Genomic DNA, 27,031 nt, shown 5'->3' with positions numbered 1-27,031 from the left:
CAGACAGACACGCAAGGAGGAAGTAACGAACGAACGAACGAACGAACGAACGAACGAACACACACACACACACACACACACACACACACACACACACCTTGCCAAAGAGGTGCATTGTCTCAAACAGTTCATCCACTCAGTTCACCTGAAGACCACCTGCGCCCAGCATTTATTACGGATATCATTAACAGAGGAGCTTTCAAATGAATTTGGTTGCACATGATACAATTCAGGTCTTCTTCGAACACAACTGCCACAGGCAGCGTACACAAAGTGTACAAAGCAACTGGCATTACTATACTGGCATATACAATATAAAGAATAGATGCACACGCCTTTCCCTTTTACTTTTTATCGCTCAACACTTTGACAGGCTGCAGCCTTCATCATCTCAATGTAAACCAGCACCTAGTTGGTTGTGCATTCCCTCATTACGTTTTTCAAAGTTACTGGTGTATAGCAGTATATCTGTACTGCAACACCAACGTCTCCTCCAGCTGTGGCTTGGATCAGAGCTGATCTGATGTTTCACAGGGACTACTAATAAGCTATCCTGTGCCTTGTGATACGATGCGCTTCCAGGGCTATTAGCTGGGAAGTGGTAGCCATTTCATGAGCTCTGAGGTCCTGTGTGAGTTACTTCAAGCACGGCACGGCACGGCAGGGTGCAGGTGCAGGGGCAGGGGCGGGGCAGAGCAGGGCAGGTGCAGGTGCGGGGCAGGTGCAGGGGCAGGGCAGGTGCAGGTGCAGGTGCAGGTGCAGGTGCAGGTGCAGGGGCGGTGCAGGGGCGGGTGCAGGTGCAGGTGCAGGGGCAGGGGCGGGGCAGAGCAGGGCAGGTGCAGGTGCAGGTGCAGGTGCAGGGGCGGTGCAGGGGCGGGTGCAGGTGCAGGGGCAGGGGCAGGGGCGGGGCAGGGCAGGTGCAGGGGCGGGGCAGGTGCAGGGGCAGGGGCGGGGCAGGGGCGGGGCATGTGCAGGTGCAGGGCGGGGCATGTGCAGGTGCAGGGCAGGGCAGGTGCAGGGCAGGTGCGGGGGCGGGGCAGGGCAGGTGCGGGGGCGGGGCAGGGCAGGTGCAGGTGCAGGTGCAGGTGCAGGGCAGGGCACTGGCTCTGCATCAAACCACTCTGTCCGCCTGTCTGCCCTGGTCAACACCAGCGTGATTAAAATAACGACCAGTTTGATCAAAGGTTGGCAGAACGATGGGAAAGTAAGACAGGGCAGTAAGACAGGGCCAGTAGAACAGGGCAGTTTTTATGTGAGCGGCTTAAGCACAGTCATGTGTGTGCATAGCGGAGCTTTGGGACTGCTCAACACACACAGAAAACTGAAGTCCTCAGGACTGGTCTATCTGGTCTTCAGAGAACTGGAGTCATGAGATTCTGCGGACAATTTGTTTTATGTCCATTTGGTGTGAACCAAACAGAGATATGAACTACATACTGCTGCTGGTGTCTTCATCCAAACGTGACATTCGATTTCTGTATTAAGACTTGATGTAAACAAATTAAACAGAATCATGCCTTCTTTTAACAGTCATATAAATATCTTTCAAAAATAAAACATTACAGTTGGCACACAACGTTGCTTAGCAATGTTATGGCCCTTTCCCACTGACAATGGGCAACAAAATATTATCTGGGTCACTTTAATCAAAGGGCAATTTGCCATCATTTTCAAAAATGAACTAACCCTACTTATTACTTTTATACAGAAATACACCTATCTACGAGAACTCAGCCATCTTGGATTATTTCTTTGAATTTGAGTTTCAAGCAACCCAAGTCATGCCGTGTTCATTTGGATTACCAGTCGACATGTCGCGTCACTCACGATTCGCGCCGAGCTGGACTTGTCCCTGTAAATCGCTAACTCTTATTGCAAGTGAATGGCAGCTATTTATTCTTATTGCAAATGAATGGCAGCTTTGCCTCAGTCTCCAGTTGCTAGTCTGACCAGGGTGTAAGAACATCAACAGAGTGTGAAGAAATAACAGCTTTACATGAGCACCATGTTGTATGAACAGCAGTTACATAGCAGGCAACACACATAAGAAATAAAATAAAAGACATTGATTGAAAAAAAAAAAAAATCAAAGAAAAGCGATTGATAACCATCTTACCAGGATTGCGCTGACCAGGGCCATCTCGAAGGTGGTGGGTCCGAGGTTGAAGACGAGGGCGCTGAGCACGAAGCTGATGCCCCGCGTGCCCCGGTCGATGGCCTTGGACAGTGCGCCCGTCTGGCGGCTCAGGTGGAAGCCCAGGTCCAGGTTGTGCAAGTGCAAGAAGACGTTCTTGGCGATGCGGCGGATCGAGCTCTGCGCCACCTTGCCGAACACGGCGTTCCGAAGCTCGTTGAAGAGCGCCGCGCCAGCACGGGAAACACCATCTGAGATCACACACACACAGTTTATGATTACAATACTTGCATCACTTAAACACACAGAAAATATTCAGACTGTTGGGGCATGTATGAATAAAGGGGCAGACACACACAAAAACACACAGATACCTTTAAGACCTCGAAAATCAGCCTCAGTTACAGCAATTTCTCAATTACTGAGAACAACTACAAAGACAAGGAAAGAATGATGCCGAAAAAAACAACAGTCACTATAGTTACAGGAGATCAGCTTAACCCTGAGCTAGTTTAAGCAAAAAACATTAATTGATGGTAAAACCTGGCGAGAAAAGCGCCTCAACCCTTCTGAACTCAATAACTAGAGATTCTAAAATAACTCAAAACAGATTTAAGTTATGGAGGGAAAACAACAAGCCTACAGTCCAGCCCTTCACTGAACTGTGGCCATTTCTGGCATACTGCCCTCACTGAGTCTATTAATCCATAACACGCCGCCAGCTTCTTATTCAGCCACACGCACACAACCGCAACACTTGTTGCTGTCATGGTAAATACTTAACACACTCACATCTAAAGTACGACTCTCCATTGCTCACACACACCCTTACAAAGGGTACAAACGGGCTACACTTGGAAGACTGGGTAAACTTAAGAGCTGCTACAGAGTGCTGGACTTGTAATCAGCCTGCTGTTTTGAATATGTGGCTGCTGTATTCAATATGAGCCTGCTGTATTCAATATGAGGCTGCTGTATTCAATATGAGGCTGCTGTATTCAATATGAGGCTGCTGTATTTAATATGAGGCTGCTGTTTTCAATATGAGCCTGCGGTGTTCAATATGAGGCTGCTGTATTGCTGCTGTATTCAATATGAGCCTGCTGTATTTAATATGAGGCTGCTGTATTCAATATGAGCCTGCTATATTTAATATGAGGCTGCTGTATTCAATATGAGCCTGCTGTTTTCAATATGAGGCTGCTGTATTTAATATGAGCCTGCTGTATTCAATATGAGGCTGCTGTATTTAATATGAGGCTGCTGTATTTAATATGAGGCTGCTGTATTCAATACGAGGCTGCTGTATTCAATATGAGCCTGCTGTTTTCAATATGTGGCTGCTGTATTCAATATGAGGCTGCTATATTCAATATGAGGCTGCTGTATTGCTGCTGTATTCAATATGAGGCTGCTGTATTCAATATGAGCCTGCTGTTTTCAATATGTGGCTGCTGTATTCAATATGAGGCTGCTGTATTCAATATGAGGCTGCTGTATTCAATATGAGGCTGCTGTATTGCTACTGTATTCAATATGAGCCTGCTGTATTCAATACGAGGCTGCTGTATTCAATATGAGCCTGCTGTTTTCAATATGAGGCTGCTGTATTCAATATGAGGCTGCTGTATTCAATATGAGGCTGCTGTATTTAATATGAGGCTGCTGTATTCAATATGAGGCTGCTGTATTTAATATGAGGCTGCTGTATTCAATATGAGGCTGCTGTATTCAATATGAGCCTGCTGTTTTCAATATGTGGCTGCTGTATTCAATATGAGGCTGCTGTATTTAATATGAGGCTGCTGTATTCAGCATGAGGTTGCTGTGTTCAATATGAGGCTATGGAGCACGGACGAGGAGATCCAGTCTGTTCCCACAGGAAGAGTAGGACTCCAAGCATGAACACGCAGGGGTCTGATTTCTTCCCAAGCGGTTTAGAGACACTGCTGGGCAGCCAGAGAAATAAGGGCATTTTTACCGTCACTGGTTAGGGGTCGGGGGTTATTGAAATCAGATCAGTCCATCTGTGTGTGTGTGTGTGCGTCCACTCACATAACCCGAACACTAAAAAATGTTAACAAGTTCACCATATCTCAGTTCTCCAACATGCCCAACCTGACCCTGCTCAGAATGCAAATGCTGGTATTCAGTTTCACGTTGGTTCATATTTTGCGTGACAAAGGTGAGGGCCTGCAGAACCTTACCTGCTCTTGATTTCTTTAATGTTCTTTTAAGAGGCAATAAAATAATGTTTGTCTATAACCAGCAAGCTCATAAACCAACAAACGTACCAAGTACCAATTTCTGCCCTTTTCGTTCAAAAATTCGAAAACAAAGATGTTTATTAATACTTCAAAATAATATCTGATTAATAAACCTTACATTTTTCAGTAGCTATAAGTGTGTAGATTTCAAAATCTGGTTTGGTTCTTAACGGGAGCATTTACTGGCTAAAATATCAGATTTTGTTTACCATGCTCAGAGTTTGGTGCTGGGCTTGTGGGTGCCTTATTTCCGCCCACTCACTCAGCACGTCAACGGTTAGACCAATAATTCTCATTGCGAAATCAAATTTCCACTGGAGCTCCAAGTGGTTTTGTACACGCAGCCATACAATACTGTTCACTGCTCTTCGAGTCACTGTACAATATCATTTTTGGTAGAGATAATTTAGATACCTTTATGGGATGGGTGCTTGCGTTTCTTTAGGAATCCACCGTTTTGGTTTGTATAGAAATGAATATCAAGTGACACATACACATACAGTAAAAGGGTGGAAATAGGCAACTTTCCGATAGCATTTTCCCAGCTTCCTTCTCTGCCTCCTTCTAAGTGGAAGAGACGGGCCACAATGATTACTGATGATGATCCACAGGTAACTGTGGTCCCATTGATGGCAACTGACATTGCATTTCAGGTCACCAACAAAGCGAAAAACACACATTAAGTGTGGTTGCGGAAAATTACTTAATAATAACTGCTAGCATTACACTGAAATTGGCATGATTACACTGTTTCACAACAACATATTTCAAAAATGATGCTCACTTCGGTAGACAAATAGTGCTAATGGTTTGATGTCTGATACCAGGCACCCTTATTTCTTTAAACCGATTGTTTGGCTATGTGTTTTGTAAACAATGTTTCTCGTGTCTCCAAAGACCATATTCTGTATTCAAACACTGTAATGAATTAAGTCAGTTAGGGTACACTTGAAGGGGGGCGGGGGGGGGGGGGGGTTGATGTCAGGGGATAGAGCATACTGCAGTCAGCTCTGCATCTTTCCAGGAAAACCACAGCCTGCCCTTAAGTCTGCATATGAAATGGCACATCAATGAACGCCGAAGTGAGTCACTTTGTTATGGACGTCCTGCAGTCTCTGCGGCTTAATATGCATTTGTGTCAGAGCTTAAAACCCAGAGCGTGGCCAAGCTCTAATTACTTCAACTGTATCCTACATCCCCCAAAAACACACGCACACACACACACACACACGAACACACGCATCTCACCCCCACCCTCTGCCTGAGTGCCTGAACCTTAATGCGGCTCATTAAAACAGTAGAGGCTCTGAGGGCAGTAACGGCTAAGTAACTGCTAGCGAGCGTTTTTGACTCCGTGCAAGAGCGATCCACAAAATGGCCGCAGCTCGTTATTTAGAAGTCGGGTGTGTTTTGTTTTTTGTTTCTTGTATCGATGCAGACACTCAAAAAGGAGGACTGCAGTTGGCATGAACAAACGTGTGCCTGCACATGTTCACACACAAAGAGATGCACACACACACACACACACTCACAAATACACACACAGAGACACACACACAGACACACAGACACAGACAGACACACAGACACACACACACAGACACAAACACACAGACACAAACACACAGATAGATACACACACACAGACGCACATTTTAACCATTTATTTATGTCCACATGAAGAAAACACACACAGACACACACACACACACACAGATGTAAAAGTACTCAGGCAGAACACGAAAGAGAAGAGGAGGGCTCGGCTTGATTTGATGAAATGAAAAACAGAATTCAGCTCCACTGCTTAGGAATTTACGCCTGTTCTCTCTTCAAGGGGAATTTCTTAGTCAGTTATCAAAAACAACACCTGGAATGTGCTGTCGTCTCTGATGTCTTTTTCCTCTCCATACGTCATGTCATGTTTTTACTTCAAAGTTACCCCCCCCCCCCCCACATCTCATTCCAACGCGGGTGAGAATTGGGAAAGAAAACACAGATGTAAATGTCAAAGAGAGCTGAACAAGTTGGACTAATAAGGCCCAGCGCTCTCAGTAAGAGCCAAGAGCTTCTCAGCCTGCCCCAACACAGCCGAGAGTTGAGAGGAAACACCTGCTCGCATGGGACCCCCTACATATGCATGACCGGCACTGCACAAAAGATGACCGGAGAGCGGCGAACAGCTACCTACTCTGCGGAGATCTGGAGACAAAGCTGGGTTCGGCCAGAGCGGCCTAAAGCTTGTCCAGCCAAAAGCTATTGACCATTCAACAGATGAACAGGTGACCCTGAGCTAATAAGCGCGCGCAGACCTAGCGCAGATGCCCAGAGTAAGCCCTGAATAATCACATCGTGGGAGGGAGGGAGCCAAGAACGATATGAATACACACTCGAGCTTAAAAAAGGAAAAAAGGTCAGTCGCTACATGATATGAGCCATTCTTCTCCAAGATGAAGTCAACACCTGCCGGAGGGAGGGTAAGGGTGTGTGAGTTTGTGTGTGTGTGTGTAGGGACTTACAGCCAATCAAGACAGCCGTTGCTATGGTAGCCACTGTGTTTGGCGCGTCGTTCAGGTTCAACATGTGTCCCGACATCTGGTTGAGTTCGTCCACAGCATACTTAAACATGAAGGGCACTGTGACATTTGTCATCTGCATAGTGTACAGTAACAGGAAGAGAGAGAGGAAGAGAGAGAGAGAGAGAGAGAGAGAGAGAGAGAGAGAGAGAGAGAGAGAGAGACAGAACAAAAGGGGAGAAGTGAGACAGAAAGAGAGGGGGAAAGAGAGGGAGAGAGCGAGAGAGTGAGAGAGGGAAAGAGAGGGAGAGAGAAAAAACAGAGAAAGAAGAGAGATCATCAGGTAGAGGTGAAGAGCGGAAAAGGAAGGAAAAAACACAAACCGTTAATGCTGAGGGGCTCTCCTGTCTGCAGGGATTTGGCGCGTGTGTGTGTGTGTGTGTGTGTGTGTGTGTGTGTAGGGGAGAGTGAGAGTGAGATTACAGGCTGGGCTTTTCTGCGGAGATGAGGAGGCTGCTTTAGACCGCGGCCAGACACAGCAGCGAGATTACCAAGATAAGAGACGCTGGAGAGTTAGGAGCGTCTGCAGGACCTAGGTGGTGTACGGTCAGAATGCCAACAGGGGGGTTGGGCAGGGGCATTAGAACAGGGGTATTAGAAACAGGGCATTAGAGAGCACTGCCGTGTCGGAGGGTGGGGGGTAACGGGGGTAAGGCAGAAATAGTGTGGAGGTGAAAGCCTCTCCTTTGTCATGCCATTGAAGTGCAGGCTATTATGGAGGATATTCAAAGGTCAATCCACGTGAAACACGCTCGTACGAAGAGAACAATGGAAAGCCAGGAAGCCCCCAGTAGAGCCTCATATAAATGATAATATGGTGCTAGCTACTACAAGTGACACTCTGCTTGGAATAAAATAACATGTGAAGCCTCTCTAAAGTCCTGTTCACACAAAGCCTTCAGACTGCAGAGAAAACAATGATTTGGCTTTGAATCTGTAAATGAAACCAAAATGAAAAGAGAACAGTGTCCCTGAGGTCTGCAGTGGCACAAGGGTGGCAGAGGAGGACGAACAGCCTGGTTCAGCGTTGTTAACATTTTAAGGTTTTTTTAAAACATGTTTGTGTAGGGGCTGGCATTGGGGTCAAAGGGTCGACAGGAATGAGGGCACTCTATGTGCCAGCATCACACACAGACGATGATGATGTGCGTTTTTGTGTGAGTGTGTGTTGTAGACGTATTGGTTATTGTGTGGAAGGAGGGGATAGTGCAATTGCCTGCCTGACTGACAGTGCTGTGCTGGTGCATTAAAGGGCAGGCTGTTTTTGTGCGCTGACCGGGCCGCAGTGGAAATGAGGTGGCTGATGCATCCGCTAATGGAATTGAAATGGTTATTAAAGCTAATTAAAAGCTTGGGGACAGCTGCTCGGCGCAGGCAGTAAGGACCGCAGCACATCACGGTGACCAGAGCATTCCCATCAATTTGATGCCCTTCTATTTTAGGGCTTAACCCTTTCCTCTACCCCAAAACAAAACACAATTTTTTGAGGAGAGGCTTATGAAAGTGCTCGGACATGTAAAATGTATTAGTTTTATGATATGTCTTGACTTCCATCTCCCATATGATATGCACAGACTACAGCCCCTCGCCTACTTCTAGTTAACTTTGATGCAGCCTCGGAAGCCACTGCAGTCTGAACAAGCGAAGAGACTCTGTGCGATTCATGACCAGCCAATTACTGCAATAAGGGCAAATCTGACAAGGGGAAAATGAGCTGCCAACGCCATATTTTCAATTGAGCTTCCAAGTGGCACTGGCATGCTCTGTGAAGGTCTAACGCAACAATTAAGAGAGCCTTCTAGACTAGTGCAAAAAAAAAAACAGAGGTAATTCCTTCAGACGGAAGTCGGAGTGTGAAAAATATACAGTCCAACAAGATTGTCAGCTAATTTTTGAACAATATCACATCTCATATGCCCTTGATAGAACTACATTAGGGCTGGTTTCTTCCCAAAGGTGGTGTTTACCAAAACTTGGTCTTCAGGCATATGAATTTGTTGAAACCATTCGAATCTATAAAGACAAAAAAAATACACTTGGGCAGTATTTCTCGAGACGGCCTAGCTGTTCTTAATCTTGCTGAAATTAATTTAGGATTTGTTTTTTTTTGTTTGGGGAAAAAGGGTGCAATGTTAAATAGTTTTTTGTTTGGGGAAAAAGGGTGCAATGTTAAATAGTTTTTTGTTTGGGGAAAAGGGGTGCAACGTTAAATGTTTGGGGAAAAGGGGTGCAATGTTAAATAGTTTTATTGTTTGGGGAAAAGGGGTGCAACGTTAAATGTTTGGGGAAAAGGGGTGCAATGTTAAATAGTTTTATTGTTTGGGGAAAAGGGGTGCAACGTTAAATCGTCTCATTATCCTTCCATACTTTCATAATCCCCTAACCCACCTCCCATTCCCCAGGTGGACGGCATGAGATGGCGGACGTTGATGCGGATTAGTTGGTGAAAAAACAAAAGGTTATCGCTGGCGGTGCTAGCTATTGGGGGGTGTGTGTGGGGGGGGGGGGGTTGTCAATCTTTATCTCCTCGGGCAGATCCCACCTCGGCCGGACCACAGACAGAGATAAGAGCTGAGAGGTCCCTGTCGGCCTCAAAACCGACCACTCAACAACAATGGAGGACGACACACCGCAGTGCTTTTCACAAATGCCCAACTCGTCCACAATATCACAGAAAGGTGGCTGTTTCTACAAATAGAAAATATGCCACAAGCACCCCACAAGACTGGAAACTGTAAGTGGATATTGGTGCAACGCAGCCTGGTCTACATAACAGCACCAAGGCTTCCCTTATAAAGCTTTTTAAAAACAAAATAGCCCCACACTCTGATCTCTTAATGACCGACGTTAATACATTTATCAAGAGATCAGAGCGTTTTTAAATTGATAAACTCCTGCCCAGCACCTGTATTTGGGTGTGCATTCGTCCTCCACACTTTTTTCTTATGAAGCCTTTTAACATGAGACCCAGAGCTTCCACCTTAAGGTTCTAAGCCTTGCAGGGGAATCATGGTACATTTTCAAAGGGGCCTCAGCAGACAGATGACAGACAGACACTTTTCTTACATTTCAGATTTTAAGTGCAGGTGCAAATGGGCATAAGGGTGAGACATGGGATGTATTAGCTACATGGAAAAAAATATTTTTAAGGACAAATGATATGTGTGCAAGAGTGTGTGTGTGTGTGTGTGTGTGTGTGTGTGTGTGTGTGTGTGTGTGTGTGTGTGTGTGTGTGTGTGAGTGAGTGAGTGAGTGATTGAGTGAGAGAGAGTATCTGCGGTAAGGCCAGGTCTAGGAGTGATGAAAGAATGAACATGGGAACACAGAATTGGTCAGATACCAGCTCTGAAACATTCCATAGACCAAATTAAATAAATAAATACAATAAATAAACCAAATATAAATCTAACAACGCCCTTGCAAATATTTAGAATGCACTGATTTCATTAACAGATATCACTGTGTGAAAATGTCTACTTAATAAAGTATCAAACCCTCTGCTGTTCTTACTGCTAGAGAGAGAGTATCTGGTTTCCTAGAAACACACATACTGTATTGTCAAATTAAATACAAAAAATCTACCTTTAGGGTAGGTCACTGCATATAAATGATATATATCTACTAAAGAAAAATAATATAGCTGCAACTGTTAAAGAAATTACAAGCCTTTTCTACAAACTGGGTGCTCTAGTAATTAGACCTCTGTGTTATCGTGACAAAGTATTCTCACGTCACATGTAGCAGTACAATGCAGCAGTACAACTGTATTGTGTTATTAAGTTAATATATCTCACATTATGCAAACATTTCCTTATTTCAGTTCAGTTCTGGTTAGATAAGCAGGCCTACCTTGGACACGGCGAGCAGTCCTAGTGAGATAGCCACTCTGGCTCGAAGGTCTGGTCGATCCTTTGGCCATACATACGACATCATTGCAGAGAGGATCTTTGTGGAGTTCACCTCTTTCAGCTGTCATCAGCAACAAGAACAGCAGAAAGCAAACAATGAGCCTCCATGTCACCACAGGAGACCACATGAGAAATCTGTTTATGACTATTGGTCATGCCAGTTTTTTGTTGTTGTTGTAGTCAGAACAGTGCAAAATAACAGTGTGACATACTGTAACACTATTCTGTTTAGTCCAGAGCCGGACATTCCGGTTTCAGAAAGTGAAAGTCCTGAGAAAGTAAAAATCCTGCCATATATACTTTCTACCTTTGCACTTAACACAGGTGATATCACTAATTATCTGATCTACCTGGCTGCTAATTAGGATGAGCTGATTTACTAAATGGTTGGATCAAATGCAGGACTTTCTGAACCTGCCTCTAGTTTATTCATGTCTGTGATAAGTTTTTTACCTTTCAGGTCTAATCTACAGGCACGTAACTGAAGCATTCCGTTCGTGTGTCTGCTGCAACAATTAGCTTCCACTATATATTCAATGGAAGTAGCTACACCAGACGTGATGGCAGCGCGTATGTTCGAAAAAAATAGACCATTCATCTGAAATGGATTTTACGCGTCGCGAACGTAGCGCTTCAGATACACGCCTGCTGTAGCTTCCCTGTAACTCTTCGAGAGTTCACACACACCCTCATGGGGCCGGTACTTGAGCTCTGTCTGCGTTTTCGTTTTTGTGTGCACCATCATAGATATGCCCTATAGTTAATTAATGCATCTCTTAAGAGATCTAAAACTGTGCATGGTCTGGTAACACTGCTCTCTTTATTTTTAAATTGTGGCCTAGATATAGCTGGTTTAGGTGAGGTCCTAAAATATCTTTCTGCCATTTCTTTGATAAACTTACTAAACTTACTTACTTTGACAAACAACTAAAACTCACTTTTTTTAGGAAAAAAAAAAAAAAAAAAACCCTCTCTCTCTCATGTGATTTCGTCAGAAAGCCTCGTCAGGGAGGGGTGTGTGACTGCGCCCGCCGGTCCATCAGCACACATGGCGGCCCAAATGCCAGGAGAGCTGCCATCATGTGCCAACAGCTCCCTCGCTCCCCAGGTGGGCCCTTGAGAGTCCGCCTGGCATGGCAAGGCAAGCAGAGCGCACCCCCCCCCCCCCCCCCCCCCACACACACACACACACACACGCATCCTGGACCCCCCCCGAGCCTCCTGGTCTGTCATGGACTGGGCTACTCCCAGCCTGGTGCCAGCCGAGGCTGTTTACCTGGCGCGCAAGGCTGGCCACCTGCTTCCCGTCGCACTAATCCCATCAATATGGTGGCGCAGCGGTGAGAGGCGGCTCGGTGGCAGCAGGGTTCGCCGTAAATTACAAACTAAAAATGCACAACACCTGTCTCTCAGGTGGCCAGGAACGAGGGTACACTGGGCGTGTGCATGTGAGAGGGTGTGTGTGTGTGTGTGTGTGTGTGTGAGTGACATCAAATGTATCAGTGTTGTGTGTTTATATGTGTGTGTGGACTGTAAGTGTTGACAGAATAAGTGAACGCATATGTGTTGCACATGAGAGAGAGAGGGAGAGATGGGGGGGGGGGTGGGGGGAGAGGGAGAGAGAGATTGTGTGTTTGTATTTCAATTAAACCCACACATCCCAACCCCAGCCAGGCATACTCTGGCTACCTCACTCCAGAGAAGGGGAGAACACGGTGTTCCTGTTCCCTGAGGTCAGCAGACTGACACCAGCTCCGTCTGCTCCGCAGCCACTCACCACTGACATCTGCTGACAGCCGCCTGCCTACAAAACCCCTCACAACGACCAGGCACACCAACCCCTCACACCAACCCCTCACAACGACCAGGCACACCGACCCCTCACAACGACCAGGCACACTGACCCCTCACAACGACCAGGCACACCGACCCCTCACAACGACCAGGCACAACGACCCCTCACAACGACCAGGCACACCAACCCCTCACACCTACCCCTCACAATGACCAGGCACACAAACCCCTCACAACGACCCCTCACACCGACCCCTCACAACGACCCCTCACACCAACCCATCACAACGACCAGGCACACCAACCCATCACAACAACCAGGAACAGCCAGCCCACTCCTCCTCTCATAGCAGGTTATGTGCCCTCTGGAAGCCTTTCAACAGATTATGTGCCAAAGGTGTGTGCCAAGGTTGTGTGCCAAGTGAGGCTGACGTGCCTGCAATATGTAATATGAACTACACTATTACTATACTGGGCAACATTGCATATTTTCATTTGCAGGAAAATACTGTTTTAGAAAACACTGATCATCATCATCATTATTATTTTGCCACAATTAACCTTCCGGTGATCTCACTTTTACTGAATGTAATTGACAAGATGCACACAGAAGCTTTTGCAACCTACAACTATCTGCACTATTGATAGTTAAACATGTTTCCTTATACTGGGTAAAATTGCATTCACAACCAAATTGCCACTACAACAGGGTGGCAATTAAAGAGTCAAGAAACCTTTTCAAACACAACACCCACTCACCACATCTAGAGAGAGAAACAAACACTGCAATTATTGTCGTCTTCTTAAGAAATGTAGTATTTGGTTTAAGTATGTGGCGTATATGTGGACAAACAAGGACCCGCTTTAAAGTCAAAGTCAAGTCAAAGTCTGCTTTATTGTCAATTTCTTCACATGTCAAGACATACAAAGAGATCGAAATTACGTTTCCCACTATCCCACGGTGGAGACAAGACATATTTTACCAATTAGGTCCACAGACAAACATAACATTCAAGTAAACAATATAAAAAGTAAAAATAAGAAGGCACATACAATGAAGAAAATAAGAGCAGCAAAATTTGAGTTAAAAATGTGCAATTGTGCATACAGTAGACAGTCAATATAATAGTGCAAAAGTAATTGGTAATTGCCAATAAATGGTAATTGCATCACAGGTGCTAAAATGATCTACATTATACATTTCAGTTGTACTTTTGACTAGTAAGAATGTGGGAATGAGATGTAGATGAACTGGTTGGTGAAAATATACATACTTTACACATTGTTATCATTATGTACAATTATTATTATTATTATTATAATACTTAAAATTGTCTTTCATCTGATGTTAAAATAATTTCCATTGAAAAGAAATAATAACTATTTTCCAAGACTTGATCTACAAGTACATACATTTACAACAGTTTTAAAAATTCTACACAGTTCTGATGAGATGAGACAGAAACTGAAATTGGATCAATCCATTTTCAGAGGAACATGAGTTCATTTGCATATCTACAGCAGGCAAAGCAACACAAGAGGTTAGGGATGATCTGATTCAGGCTCATACTACAGGCAAAGATCATGACATAGAGGCTGGAGTCAGATACACCTAAGCACAAATTCCATGATACATTGACAAAGAAAAAATTAAAGACATTTACGAGCATGAGTCAAAAAAGAAAACACAGGCACATGGCAAGACCATCATGTTAAAGACTGGAAATGAGAGAAGTCTTTTGTCACCCTCTTGGACCTTGGCGACACCTGAGGGGACCCCAAGGAAAACCTCTAAAGCAGCACTTGCAAAGCATTTGCAGAAACTTGCATCACTATCATAGCCTGGCTAGCGCCACCACTTCTCAATGAGACGTGGTCTGGGAACCAAACGTTCATTTTCTCGTATTTGAAAGAAATGCCCAGATCCGTTTATTGGGTGCCACGGATGTCTATCAAATGCGTCTGTGCATAGCTCATCATCGTCTTGCTTTCCCCCTTGTTCTGTGATTGGTCTCCTATCTCAGGCGAAAATTTGCTCCATGGTCTCCAGGCTGCCTTAGCAGCGTGAATCAAATCGCGCGCAAGGCAGCATGGGAACACCCAGGCTATCACTATCAGATAATCTTTCAGATGAATATAATACAGCAACAATCATTGATGGAATGTCTCTGGTCCAGAAGGTCAATAACAATGTCTCAACTTATGCAGACATTGCTGCTGCTATTCATAGCATGATCCGTAAAGAGGCAAAGCAGAGGCAGATAATTTTTTAGATTAAATTAGATGAGATTTAGCTTTATTGTCATTGTGCAGAGAACAAGTACAGAGACAACGAAATGCAGTTTGCGTCTAACCAGAAGTGCAGAAAAGTGCAATGTCATATACTGTACACAGTATAGGCAGGTGGTGCATAGACAGGACAAGAAATATAGTGCAGTGTAGACAGTAGTATACAGTTGTTTTGCAGAAGGTGGTTTAGAGTAGCATAAATTAAATATAAATATGTGCAGTGTATTAACAGTTACCTTATAAGAGCAGAATAAATATGGCTATGTACTGTAATATGAACAATGTATGAACAACATGTACAGGTATGTGCAATGTAGTGGCGGTACCATTATAGTAGTAGTAAGAACAATATAGATATATGCAGTGTATTAACAGAATATATTACAGAAAAACTGAATAAATATGGATATTTAGTATGAACCATATAGACAGATATGTACAGTATGTACAACTATGTGCAGTGTGGTAACAGTACCATTGTAGTGCAGAAACAGTAACATTACAATAGTATTAATAATAAGTGTATGTGCAGGATGAAAAGCAGTGGAATATGGCTATGTACAGTATAAGTGTAATTACAGTATGGACATTTGTAAATAAATAGATGGGTGGGATAGGGTAGTGCAGTTGTGGGGGGGGGGGGGGCTAGGGGATGTCCGCCTCCTTGTTGTCCCTGTCAAGGTTGCCATGGTCGTGGACACCTCAACAGGCACAGGCAAGGAGGCATCAGGCAGGGCAGGGGGTGATGGGGGCTTAGTTGATTGGATGTCACCGGGATGCAGAGCTAGAGTTCAGTAGGGTGACAGCCACAGGAAAGAAGCTTCCTCTGAACCTGCTGGTTCGGATGCGGAGAGACCTGTAACGCCTCCCGGAGGGGAGTGGAGTGAACAGTCTGTGGTTGAACAGTCTTTGATGATGCGCGCCTTACGCAAGCATCGCTTGCCCTGGATGGCTTCGATGGAGGGGAGTGAGGAACCGGTGATGTGTTGGGCAGTTTTCACCACCCTCTGCAGTGCTTTCCGGTCGTGGGCAGAGCAGTTGCCATACCAAACTATGATACAGTTGGTGAGGATGCTCTCGATGTTGCAGCGGTAGACGTTCACCAGGATCTGAGGAGACAGATGGACCTCAGAAAGAAGAGACGCTGGAGAGCCTTTTTGATCAGGGTAGAGGTGTTGAGGGTCCAAGAGAGATCCTCAGAGATGTGGACACCCAGAAACTTGAAGCTGGTGACATGCTCCACCTCAGTCCTGTTGATGAGAATGGGTGTGTGTGTGCTAGCTTTAGACTTCCTGAAGTCCACAATGAGCTCTTTGGTCTTCTTGGTGTTGAGAGCCAGGTTGTTATCAGTGCACCACGATGTTAGGTGTTGGACCTCCTCCCTGTAGGCTGTCTCATCGTTATTGCTGATGAGCCCAATCACCGTAGTGTCATCTTTAAACTTGACAATGGTGTTAGAGCCATGTACAGGTGTGCAGTCGTAGGTGAAGAGGGAGTAGAGGAGAGGGCTCAGCACACATCCCTGTGGTACACTGGTGTTCGATGGTTGAGGAGGTGCGATTATCTAACCTAACAGACTGAGGTCTGTTGGTTAGGAAGTCCAGAATCCATAAGTTTGGTTTTTCTTTTATCACATACACATATATTGGTAGATGTTTTTTCTTTACCTTGACATGTTTCGACGTATACTTCCGTCTTCATCAGAAGGTCACATGGTGGAGTAGTGTGACGCATTTTTATCAGCTGATGTTGTTACGGAGGTGTGATCCACCTGTCAGTTTTTTGACAGGTGGACCACACCTCCTGCATGCCAGAGTCATTAAGCAGGAGAACAACCGATACCACCGCTGGATAAAGGAGGCGATTGAAATAAGAAAGCGGAGCCCAAAGACGATGAACAGAGATGAGGGAGCATATATGCTCTCCCATACCTGGAGTGCCGTCCTGGGGGGCGGCTGACTGACAGCAGGAGGTGTGGTCCACCTGTCAAAAAACTGACAGGTGGATCACACCTCCGTAACAACATCAGCTGATAAAAACGCGTCACACTACTCCACCGTGTGATCTTCTGATGAAGATGGAAGTATACGTCGAAACATGTCAAGGTAAAGAAAAAACATCTACCAATATATGTGTATGTGATAAAAGAAAAATCTAACTTATTTATCTCAAGTGTAGACACAATGAATGCAATACAAGTAGTCCAGAATCCAGTTACAGAGGGAGGTATTGATGCCCAGTTCACTGAGTTTGGTGATCAGTTTGGAGGGGATGATGGTGTTGAACGCTGAGCTGAAGTCAATGAACAGCATTCTTACATAGGTGTTGCTATTGTCAAGGTGGGACAGGGCAGAGTGAAGTGCCATAGAGATGGCATCCTCTGTGCTCCTGTTCTGACGATGAATTCAATGAATAGATTATAGATCCTTTGTACTCGTTTCAGCTACAATTTAAAAAACATTTGTACTGCAGACCTATGTATGTCATCATTTAACATTAATTTCAACTCGCAATTGAAAGTAAGGAAGGTAGAATAGTAATGATCAATAAGGTCTGCATTCAGGTATTGCCATAACATGTTGCTCTGAAAAATCAAATTAGCTTTTTTTTCACATAAATCTTGAATTTAATCAACCAAAATGAAGAGCAAAATCACATGAGTCAAAATATGTATGCCAACACTTCCAGTTAGCCCGAGTGATGATTTCTTTTGTGTGGGTCACATCATCAATGCACTTGGTGATGTAAGAGGTTACAGTGTCTGTATACTCCTCTATGTCTGTCTGGTTGTTGTAAGTGGCTGCCTGCTTAAACATTTCCTAGTCTGTTGTGTCAAAGCAGTCTTGAAGAGCATCAGAGGCTCCCTCAGGCCACACATTTACCTGCTTACGAACCGGTTTGTTTGCTTTCACTCTTTGTCTGTATAGCATAACAGTGATATGGTCAGAAAGTCCAATGTGGGGGAGGGGGGTGGCTTTGTATGCTCCTTTGTGTGTAGTGTAGACCAGGTCCAGGATGTTGTCTCCTCTTGTTGGAAAATCAACATGCTGGTGTAGCTTTGGAAGAACAGTTTTAAGATCTGCATGGAGATCTTAAGAAGCTTTTAGACTGAAAGCATACATAAGGCCATCCTTAAAACTATTTTTGTTTGCCGTAACCCGACCGACCCTGTCAATTTAGGACCGACCCACTTGCCAGCATTTTTTTTTTTTTACTCTTCAAACAACTAATACAAATTCAATAAAATAATATTAATGATATTTTAGTAAGTATTGTGAATATAAATTGCCTACATACAACATAGGCAACGTTATTTCTATTAAATAAAAACCTGTGGCGTCATCTACAGCGGGGAAAATAAGTATTGAACACGTCAACATTTTTTTCAGTAAGTATACTTCCAATGAGGCTATTTGCATGACATTTTCACCAGACATTAGTATTAACTCAGATAATCCACCCATAAAAAAAATCCAAACATTAAAGTCCATAGGTAGAGTTATGTGCAATAAAGTGGAATGACACAGGAAAAAAGTATTGAACACGCCTGCTGAAATTTCTTAAATACTTTGTGGAAAAGCCTTTATTCGTAATGACAGCTTTAAGGCATTTCCTGTATGATGAAACTAATCAGTCACAGTATTCTGGTGTGAGTTTGGCCCATTCTTTTAAACAGATAGTCCTTTAATATTGAAGATTTCAGCGGTCCCTGTTGTGAATCCTGATCTTTAGTTAACTTCCAAAACTGTTCAATTGAATTAAAGTCAGGGCCTTGATTTCCTTTCTCTGAAACCAATTGAGAGTTTCCTTTGCTGAATGGTTTGGATCATTGTCCTGCTGGAAGGTCTAGCCATGTCTCATCCTCATCATCCTGGTGGATGTAAAGATTCTTCCGGAACAAAATGACTCCATTCATCATTCCTTCAACTGTATAAAGTCTGCTAGTACCATGAGATGAAAAACAGCCCACACCATGATGCCACCACCTCCAAACCTCACTGTTGGTAGGGTATAGTATGACATCCGAAAAGTTAAATTTTTAACCAGAATACATTCTCTCAGTATTTCATAGGATTGTTCAAATGTTGTGTAGCAAACTTTCAACAAGCTTTGACATGTTTTTCTTCAGCAATAGAGTCATGTGGGATGAGCGTGCATAGAGGCCATGGCGGTGGAGTCCATTACCTATGATTTTCTCTGTAACAATTGTACCTGCTGCCTCCAAGTTTTCTCAGAGTGGTCCTTGGCTCTTAGGCTACTCTTCTGACTATCCTTCTGACTTCCTGGTCAGAAATCTTGCAAGGATATCCTGTGCATGGCCAGTTGATGATGTAGTGATGTTCCTTCCACTTGCAAATAATGGCTCCAATACTGCTTGCTGGATGATTCTGAAGTTTTGAAATGCATCTGTAACCAGTTCCATTAATATGTTTTGCAACAATAAGGTTGCAAAGATCTTGAGAGAGCTCTTTGCTTTTACCCATCATGAAATGTTTCTTGTGTGACACCTTGCTAACAAAAATGTTTTTATAGCCCACCAGTATGTACTAACCCAGCTTATATCAATTTGTACAGATAGGGAGATAATTTCTCTAACTACTGTTACGACCCTGCCGGTCTCTGCCTACCTGCCTGGCTTTGTCTTTCTCCGGTTTGCAGGGCGGAGTCAAGACACAGGTGCTGCTGATCACTTGATTGGGGCAACTGCACTATAAAAGAGGCTACCTGTCTGAAGTTCAGGGTTCCCTCTCTCCATTGCTACATGCGTCGCCTTTGTCTTTTGTTTGGGCTTTGCACATTACTCTGATTTACACCACACCTTTGTTTTCTTACCATCTCATTAATACTGACTTCACACTTTCCATACATGATTACTTTAATAAATACATATTTTTTGTTAACTCTTTATCCACGTGTGGTCTCCCTATGTTAAAATCACCCAGAACGAGCCGGGTGGTTGTAACACTACTTATAGATTCCAGTTTGTTCCTTGCCATTCTTTGCGTTTGTGTACTGCTTTTTCTTAGCGTGTTCAATACTTTTTCCCTGTGCCATTCCACTTTTTTACTCATAACACTACTTTTAGACATTAATGTTTGGATTTTTATATATGTGTGGATAGGGTTGGGTATCGTTTCAATTTGAACGATTCCGATTCCAATTCCGATTTCTTATTTCGATTCCGGTTCCTAACGATTCTCGATTCCGATTTTTTTTAAAGGCAGGGTCAAAAAAAGTTTAGGATATTTTAAATGAGCTAGCTAACCAACGGTCTTTCTCAGTGCACATTTTCCAAGTGCAAATTTAAAGACTTTTAAAGACCTTTTCAAGACATCTAAATGAAAATTAAGACTATACCACGGCAAAAAGATATATAAGACTGTTTAATGCAATAGTTTTTTTTTTCCTACTAATTTTAACCCCCACCCCATTTTGGATGTCTACAGAAGTTACCAAAAATATTTTGGCGAAAGAAAATAATTGTGTGTGAATTACCTTCACAGCTATAAATGCCCAATTTTAGGGTCTGGACTGCTTGCTTTTGAAGCTGGCTGTACTGTACATATTTGGTTTTGCTTACTGCTGAGGCTGTTCTTCACCTGTGTCTGTAGTAGCCTAGGGCTACTTGCCAAAGACATGTGCACTGGACTGGATTCCCTTAAATATTTTTTTCAAAGTTAACTAAGCTATTTACATATTTTAATAAGCCTACTTTATATAATTTACTATGTGCATCTATTGTCCATATGCAGCACAGCAAATTAAAGTTAATCCACTACTTTACATTTTGCATACCAGTTGTATCTAAACCAACCAAAGCTTGACTGAAACATTGTAAAACCATTGACTTGTTTTAAATTAATTAAGAGACAGGTCCTCTTCGCATGATCCTGCTGGAAACTGCTGGTTTCATCTCAAGCACGCACGTTATGAACGCACGTATTTTTATAGCAGTCGCCGACATTCAAAGCATATGCGGTTATATTTCACAACTTTTGCTAAGTAGGCCTAGCCTACTGGGAAACGCTGGCAAGCAAGCTGCTGGCAGATATTACAGGTAGGCTATTATAACTTAAGACAGATATTTTCTTCCCTAGGCTAGGCCAGCAACACACGCTGGAAAGATGCAAACAGATCAACTTAACATACCGGTATACAGTATTTCCTCCTGATTGCGAAGCACTGCACATAATTTCACCAGCAGTCTTCGCGTCCATAGTTTGTGAAACGATGCTGCGTCCGAGCAAAGACTTTAGATGCCAAGCGCAACTCCAAAAAGGAGAACAAATAAACGTCCGGCTTGAGGCTGCGCCGGACGCCGGACGCCGGACAGGGCTTTTAAAATCCATATGTCCGGCCTAAATTCGAACATATGGCCAACCTATCGCTAACTGGCTTACCAACTCTTTCTCCCGCTCATTCTACCGTAGGCTCCCTCATTCCACGTAGGATACCCTGTCTATCTCTCAGGCCTCAGCTACACCACGAAAACGCCAGGCATATTATTTTGTACATAGGCCTACTGTATTATTACCGTTTTCACACCTTTAACCAAACCCGTGAAAAACATCTTCACTCTGCAACCACTACACTTCCTCCCGTAGCCTAATAGCCTATCACGTATACAATTGCGTTTTAAATACACGAAACTGGATGGAGACATCACTCGCTCTCTTGCACTCGCTGGCGGTCCCATACGCACATTTAATACCTCTCTTTCGAAAATTCAGTTGTAGCCTATTTAAGACTTTTTAAGGATCGATCCTCGGGAACCCTGCTTTCTGAATGAAATAGTCTGACCTTCTCCATGAATTTTAATTCTATTAACTATGCGCTTCTTCGTTGGTGTTCAGACGTTTCTTCTTCCTGTCGGCAGACTGGGAATCGAAAGTAGGAATCGAAATTTAAACTTTTGAACGATTCCGGGAAAATCGCAAAGATAGTCCCGGTTCCAACCAATACTCGATATTCGATACCCAAGCCTATGTGTGGATTACCTAAGTTAATACTAATGTCCGGTGAAAATTTCATGCGAATAGCCTCACTGGAAGAATACTTACTGAAAAAAATGTTGACGTGTTCAATACTTATTTTCCCCGCTGTATTAATATGTATACACCATTGGTTTATGCATGTCACACTACTGTATGGCCTATATGTTCGCTTTGTTTCATTCACTGTCAACAGTGTTGGGAGTAATGCGTTACAAAGTAACGCGTTACTGTAATTCCACTACTTTTAGTGGTAACGAGCATGTAACGAAGTATTTTTGTAAATCCAGTAACGCAATTACAATTACTGAAATTTCAAAGAGTTCGTTACTTGCGTTACTCTGTTGATCTTGAATGAACGACTGCAGACAAAATGCACATTTGCTGCTTTGTCTCCCGACCTTAGCTGTGTTTCCAGCGATTGTGTTTCATGTTTAGATTGCAGATGCATTCTTTACAGTTAATAGTAGGAGCCTCCTCACATTCCTCCTTATTTCGGATTTATGCTAAAACACACAAGAGTGCATTATGCTACAATTTAAATGGGCATCTTAAAAGCCTTTTCTCTTTCGTTTCCATCTCGTAAGCTCCACTACAGTAAAAGCGCATTATTGTTTATCTCCGCTCTTTTTCGCCTATTGCGCAAAAGCCTCGTTATATCAATTTCTCATTCTTACAACATAGCCACGCCACAACACCAATAGGCTACGGTAGCCTATATATAGCCTTGGCACAAGCAAGCACACGTTTAACTCGAGAGGAAAATGCAGATTTCACTTACCAGATAAAGAAACCTCAAATAGCCTACCATACGTAACAGCGACTTGAGTTATTTGCACAGTAGGCTATGTTTACATCGGAATTGACGTCCATGGTGTTATGGATTCATTTGTCTGCGACGGAACATGCAACTTCTCTCTGGAACACCTTATCAGCTGAAGAGTAACCTTCTGCATAGTGCACGACAATCCCAAACTCTCGGATGCATTAGAACTTATTTCGGTAGGTCAGCACTTGTGCAGCTCAGGCTTTTCCCAAACTGGTGGTGCTTAAAATGCTATATAATACAACTGTGTAACCTAAGGTTATGTGTGTGTGAGCAGACAATAACTGCTTTTAAAATAGGCCATTTAACATTGTTTCACATTACATCCCATTAAACGAATTCCATTTAGCCTACAGAAGGATTGCAATAATAATGATAATAACTTATTACTATATTGCAGAATTCAGTGTCAGTGCACCACCATGCATACTAGTAGAAGGCAAGGAGTAGGCAGTGTACTGTACATATATATCAAACCACCTAGATGGTGAGGGTGGCGCAAAACAAGGTCAGGGAGGCCTTCATGCATTGTAGAATGTTTTGTGGTCGGAAAAATTTTGAGAACTCATGCACAAGGCTATTGATTTGAAGGCCCGTTGAAACTACAATAAATAGGTCCAAAAATTAGGTTTATTGTGTGTGTGACTGTTCAGTACTGTTCATATTGACATTTTAAAAGCAGACTTAAAAGTAACTCAAAAGTTACTTTCTCTAGTAACTAATTACTTTTGATATACAGTAATTGGTAACGTAATTGAATTACTTTTGAAAGAAGTAACTAGTAACTGTAACTAATTACTAATTTTCAGTAACTTGCCCAACACTGACTGTCAATGGTTCGCGCTTATGACAATAAATGATTCAGCAAGTCTTGTATGAATTCCATTGGTGCTTGTACTGAATATGCTTCCGTAAGTAAAGGTTTTGTTCTGCTTGAGGCATGGTCAGATAGAATCTTAAACAAACAGGTCAGATAACAAAAAAAAGTGCTAAGTAACTGTGACTTGGCAACTCACACATATATAGTATAGTATAAGTATACTCTTTTGATCCCGTGAGGGAAATTTGGTCTCTGCATTTATCCCAATCCGTGAATTAGTGAAACACACTCAGCAGACAGTGAGGTGAAGCACACATCCCGGTGCAGTGAGCTGCCTGCTACAACAGCAGCGCTCAGTGATGGTTAGGTGCCTTGCTCAAGGGCACTTCAGCCCTCCGGTTACAAGTCCAAAGTGCTAACCAGTAGGCCACGGCTGCCTCCAATATTGACTTCACTAGGTTGTAGGTACTAAACAAATCCACACTGAATTCAATGTAGGGTAGGCCAGCAAATGTACAGTAGATTTGCTGGTCATTTTTATGTTTGTGGGCCCACGTCTGGTCCCCCACATAATGGTGGCACCCATTTAAACATCTAAACAACACGTTTTATTTTCAATCTGAACAAACTGGAGCTTGAATGTTTAAAGATGCAGTCTGTGATTTAGTTTCACAATAGGCTGTTGATTTGTGCTCAACAGCCAATCAAATTGGCTGGGATTGTTTACAGCTTCCTCGTTTCCCGTTTACAGAGCCACAACTGTGTACAAACACCAGATAGCTGGGGGACCATAATCAGGAATTTGAGAGAAGGTGTATGGGATTAGAATAACAGACTGCAACTCTATGTGCTAGTGAGAATTCTTCTTTGTCAAAGATTCAATTGCCAAAGGCCCAAAACATCATGTAACCGAACACAAGCATCAATTTCAGCTTAAATGAACTATGTTGCTATGCAACTTATTAAGATGTACTTACCACATTCTTGGGGTCTGCATTCAGACCCCCTCCCGCATGACCGTGCCAGCATGTCCGCTTGTCTGTGATTTGCAGATGCTGTTGGAACAGAAGAAAAGTCTTATACGTTTTATAGATCTTTGTTAGAAGTCATACCAAACTCTAGACTAAATCTGAGCAAGTCGCAGATTATCAAAGTACTATGTAGATGCAACTAATATTGATATGTAAATATAACATAAGCATCTGATTCATCAGAACAACAGAGCAACCAATGAGTTTGGTTTTTGATCGAGGTAAACATTTTTGCTATATACCGGTAACTAAAATACAGTTAAGCCCAGAATCATTTATACCATTCATTAAAAGAATGAATTATGTTTTTTGTTGGTCAAATAAGAAATCACAGTAAATACAAATTCGGCATAGATAGGGTTAACCTAGGCCTTGGCTTAGCTGTGAAAAATTACTCCTTAACTCACCTTTACCGCTTCCAGTAACTGTCGCGAATTCTGGTGTCTGTTGACATTCCATGAGGCAGTCCTCACGTGTGGACCCAGTAACTACAGTCCAATAGTAAGAGATAAGGAGCACCATTAGACAACTCATAAAAAGGATCGCTTAGCCTCATGCAGCTGACGTAACAGAACAGCATCACACGTGTACCTAGGGGGCAAATGCATAATTATGATTTTGTGCCACTGACAGAACTGCATGGGAGGTTTGCCTGTTTAGTTGTCAACCACTATGTAAACAGGGAAATTCCATACTCTACCCATTGTCATTTTCCATTGTGAAATGGAGAAGTTTATACTTTTCTAACTGTTGGCCTCAATACAAAAACTTAAATTACTTGTAACTCCTGTTTGGATAAACACTAAAAACTAGAAAACTGAAAAAGGTAAATGAGGCTGAAATGAGCAGTACCTAAAGTAATGCAAAGTAACTCATTCATTGTTTATAATGATTAACAACAATAATAATTCATTGGTCTGGTTTGTCAGTTATGTTCAGCGACCAACATGTCTTCTGATTATATGGAAAAATTCACTATACTAAATCACAAAGAACAAAGCTTTGCCAATAATACTGCCATCTCTACAACAAATATGCTTAGGTAATTTCCAACAGATAGCTACTGACGTGCATGATCACGTGTTAAAAACATGAGAAGGCCCATGGGTGGGTTAACTGGGTGCAGTGTTCCTTATCTAACTAGCACAAGTTGTTGGAGCTGACAAGCACCATGTGATGGAACACGTAACCAATTAACAAAGGCAACTTCTTAAAGCTAATGTCAAAGCCTACACTGCATCTAGCCAAATAAACTAAATGGTTACATGGTATCTCCTTTGAGTTTCAATAATTAGAAGTTGGATACGTCAACCAACTGCGGAGTTATGAAATAGCGCGCATGTTAATCGCATCTTCATTTCTGCCATAACCTCACGTGAACCAACCTCCTGTTGGTTATTGGGCATGGGGCAGGGAAATACATTTAAACTACAATAAAACGTTATACATACTAAAATGTGGGCACGGGGCAGGAAAATACATTTAAACAACAAGAAAACGTTACACATAGTAAATGTCACGTTAACAGTGCCTCAGACAAGACTTCTACTCGAACTTTTGACCACAAACTTATTCAACAGCTTACCATTTTACTGAACGTTAGCCATAGCCAGATAGCTAGTCTAAGCTACAAGAAACAATAAACCAAGAGTCTGTCAGCTGTATTGTCTGTTGCCCTCAGATTTATCAGTTAATTCCCATATTGTTGGAAACAGTTATTCACCTGACTCATACCATTAGCTAGACAGCTAACTGTAGCTGCTATCATTGAGGTTTAGGTGCTAACTTTCACTGACCAATGCTTCTGCCCTTGTAGCCTATGACTTGCGTGACACTTCCCAAAGAGTCGCCCTGAATAAGTCATTCACCTGATAGGTGTTCTGTGGTTTACGGTGAGTGGCACTTCTCTTCTCATTGCAACTCCAAACATGATATGAGCTCGTCTGTTGAAGTAACAAGGCTAGTTTGCGTCTTCGAAAGTGGAACCCACATTTTAGCGGTGCCAACAGTGGCGCCATGTTGTTCAGAAGGAACGAGGGTTGTACACGGAAGTCTTTCGTCATTTCCAGGCAGAGAGTAAACCCCGGTAAACCCTCGTTTATGGTTTATGATTGACAATAATGCTAATACGAATACAAATACTACCACCACCACACCACTACTAATAATAATAATAATAACAATAATGATGATAATAATAACAATGATAATTGTACGACACGACACAAATTTCTACTAGGCCGCTATCCATCAAATGTTCAAATGTATGCTGTATGTTCTTCTACGTGGCATAACTCAACTCCAAATCATGCCTCGATGAAGAACAGTTTTGAGTGATGTTGTTACCACTGCAAGCATTAAAAAAGTGTGTGTTTGTGTGTGTGTGTGTGTGAGAGA

General features: G+C 43.0%; 1 protein-coding gene across 1 annotated transcript in view; it reads right to left on the bottom strand.

Moving 5' to 3' along the window:
* abcb7 (ATP-binding cassette, sub-family B (MDR/TAP), member 7) overlaps nt 1-26,673 on the bottom strand; it is a 48,482-nt gene extending 21,809 nt beyond the window's left edge. The window contains exons 1-6 of the mRNA XM_076291695.1: nt 26,503-26,673; nt 25,042-25,122; nt 24,581-24,658; nt 10,824-10,943; nt 6,918-7,050; nt 2,117-2,385 (exon numbers count right to left, since the gene is read on the bottom strand). Coding sequence (XP_076147810.1) covers nt 2,117-2,385; nt 6,918-7,050; nt 10,824-10,943; nt 24,581-24,658; nt 25,042-25,122; nt 26,503-26,652 — 831 coding nt within the window. The 5' untranslated portion in view covers nt 26,653-26,673. The remainder of the gene's footprint in view (nt 1-2,116; nt 2,386-6,917; nt 7,051-10,823; nt 10,944-24,580; nt 24,659-25,041; nt 25,123-26,502) is intronic.
* Between the last annotated feature and the right edge of the window lie 358 nt (nt 26,674-27,031).

The sequence above is a fragment of the Alosa pseudoharengus genome, unplaced genomic scaffold (assembly GCF_046254945.1).
Source record: "Alosa pseudoharengus isolate Yale_2024_CS ecotype anadromous, Long Island Sound unplaced genomic scaffold, YU_APseudo_1.1 YU_APseudo_1.1_scf_19, whole genome shotgun sequence".
Taxonomy (NCBI): Eukaryota; Metazoa; Chordata; class Actinopteri; order Clupeiformes; family Clupeidae; genus Alosa; species Alosa pseudoharengus.
Note: the sequence above shows the minus strand (reverse complement) of the source record. Positions and strands in the feature narration are given on the sequence as shown.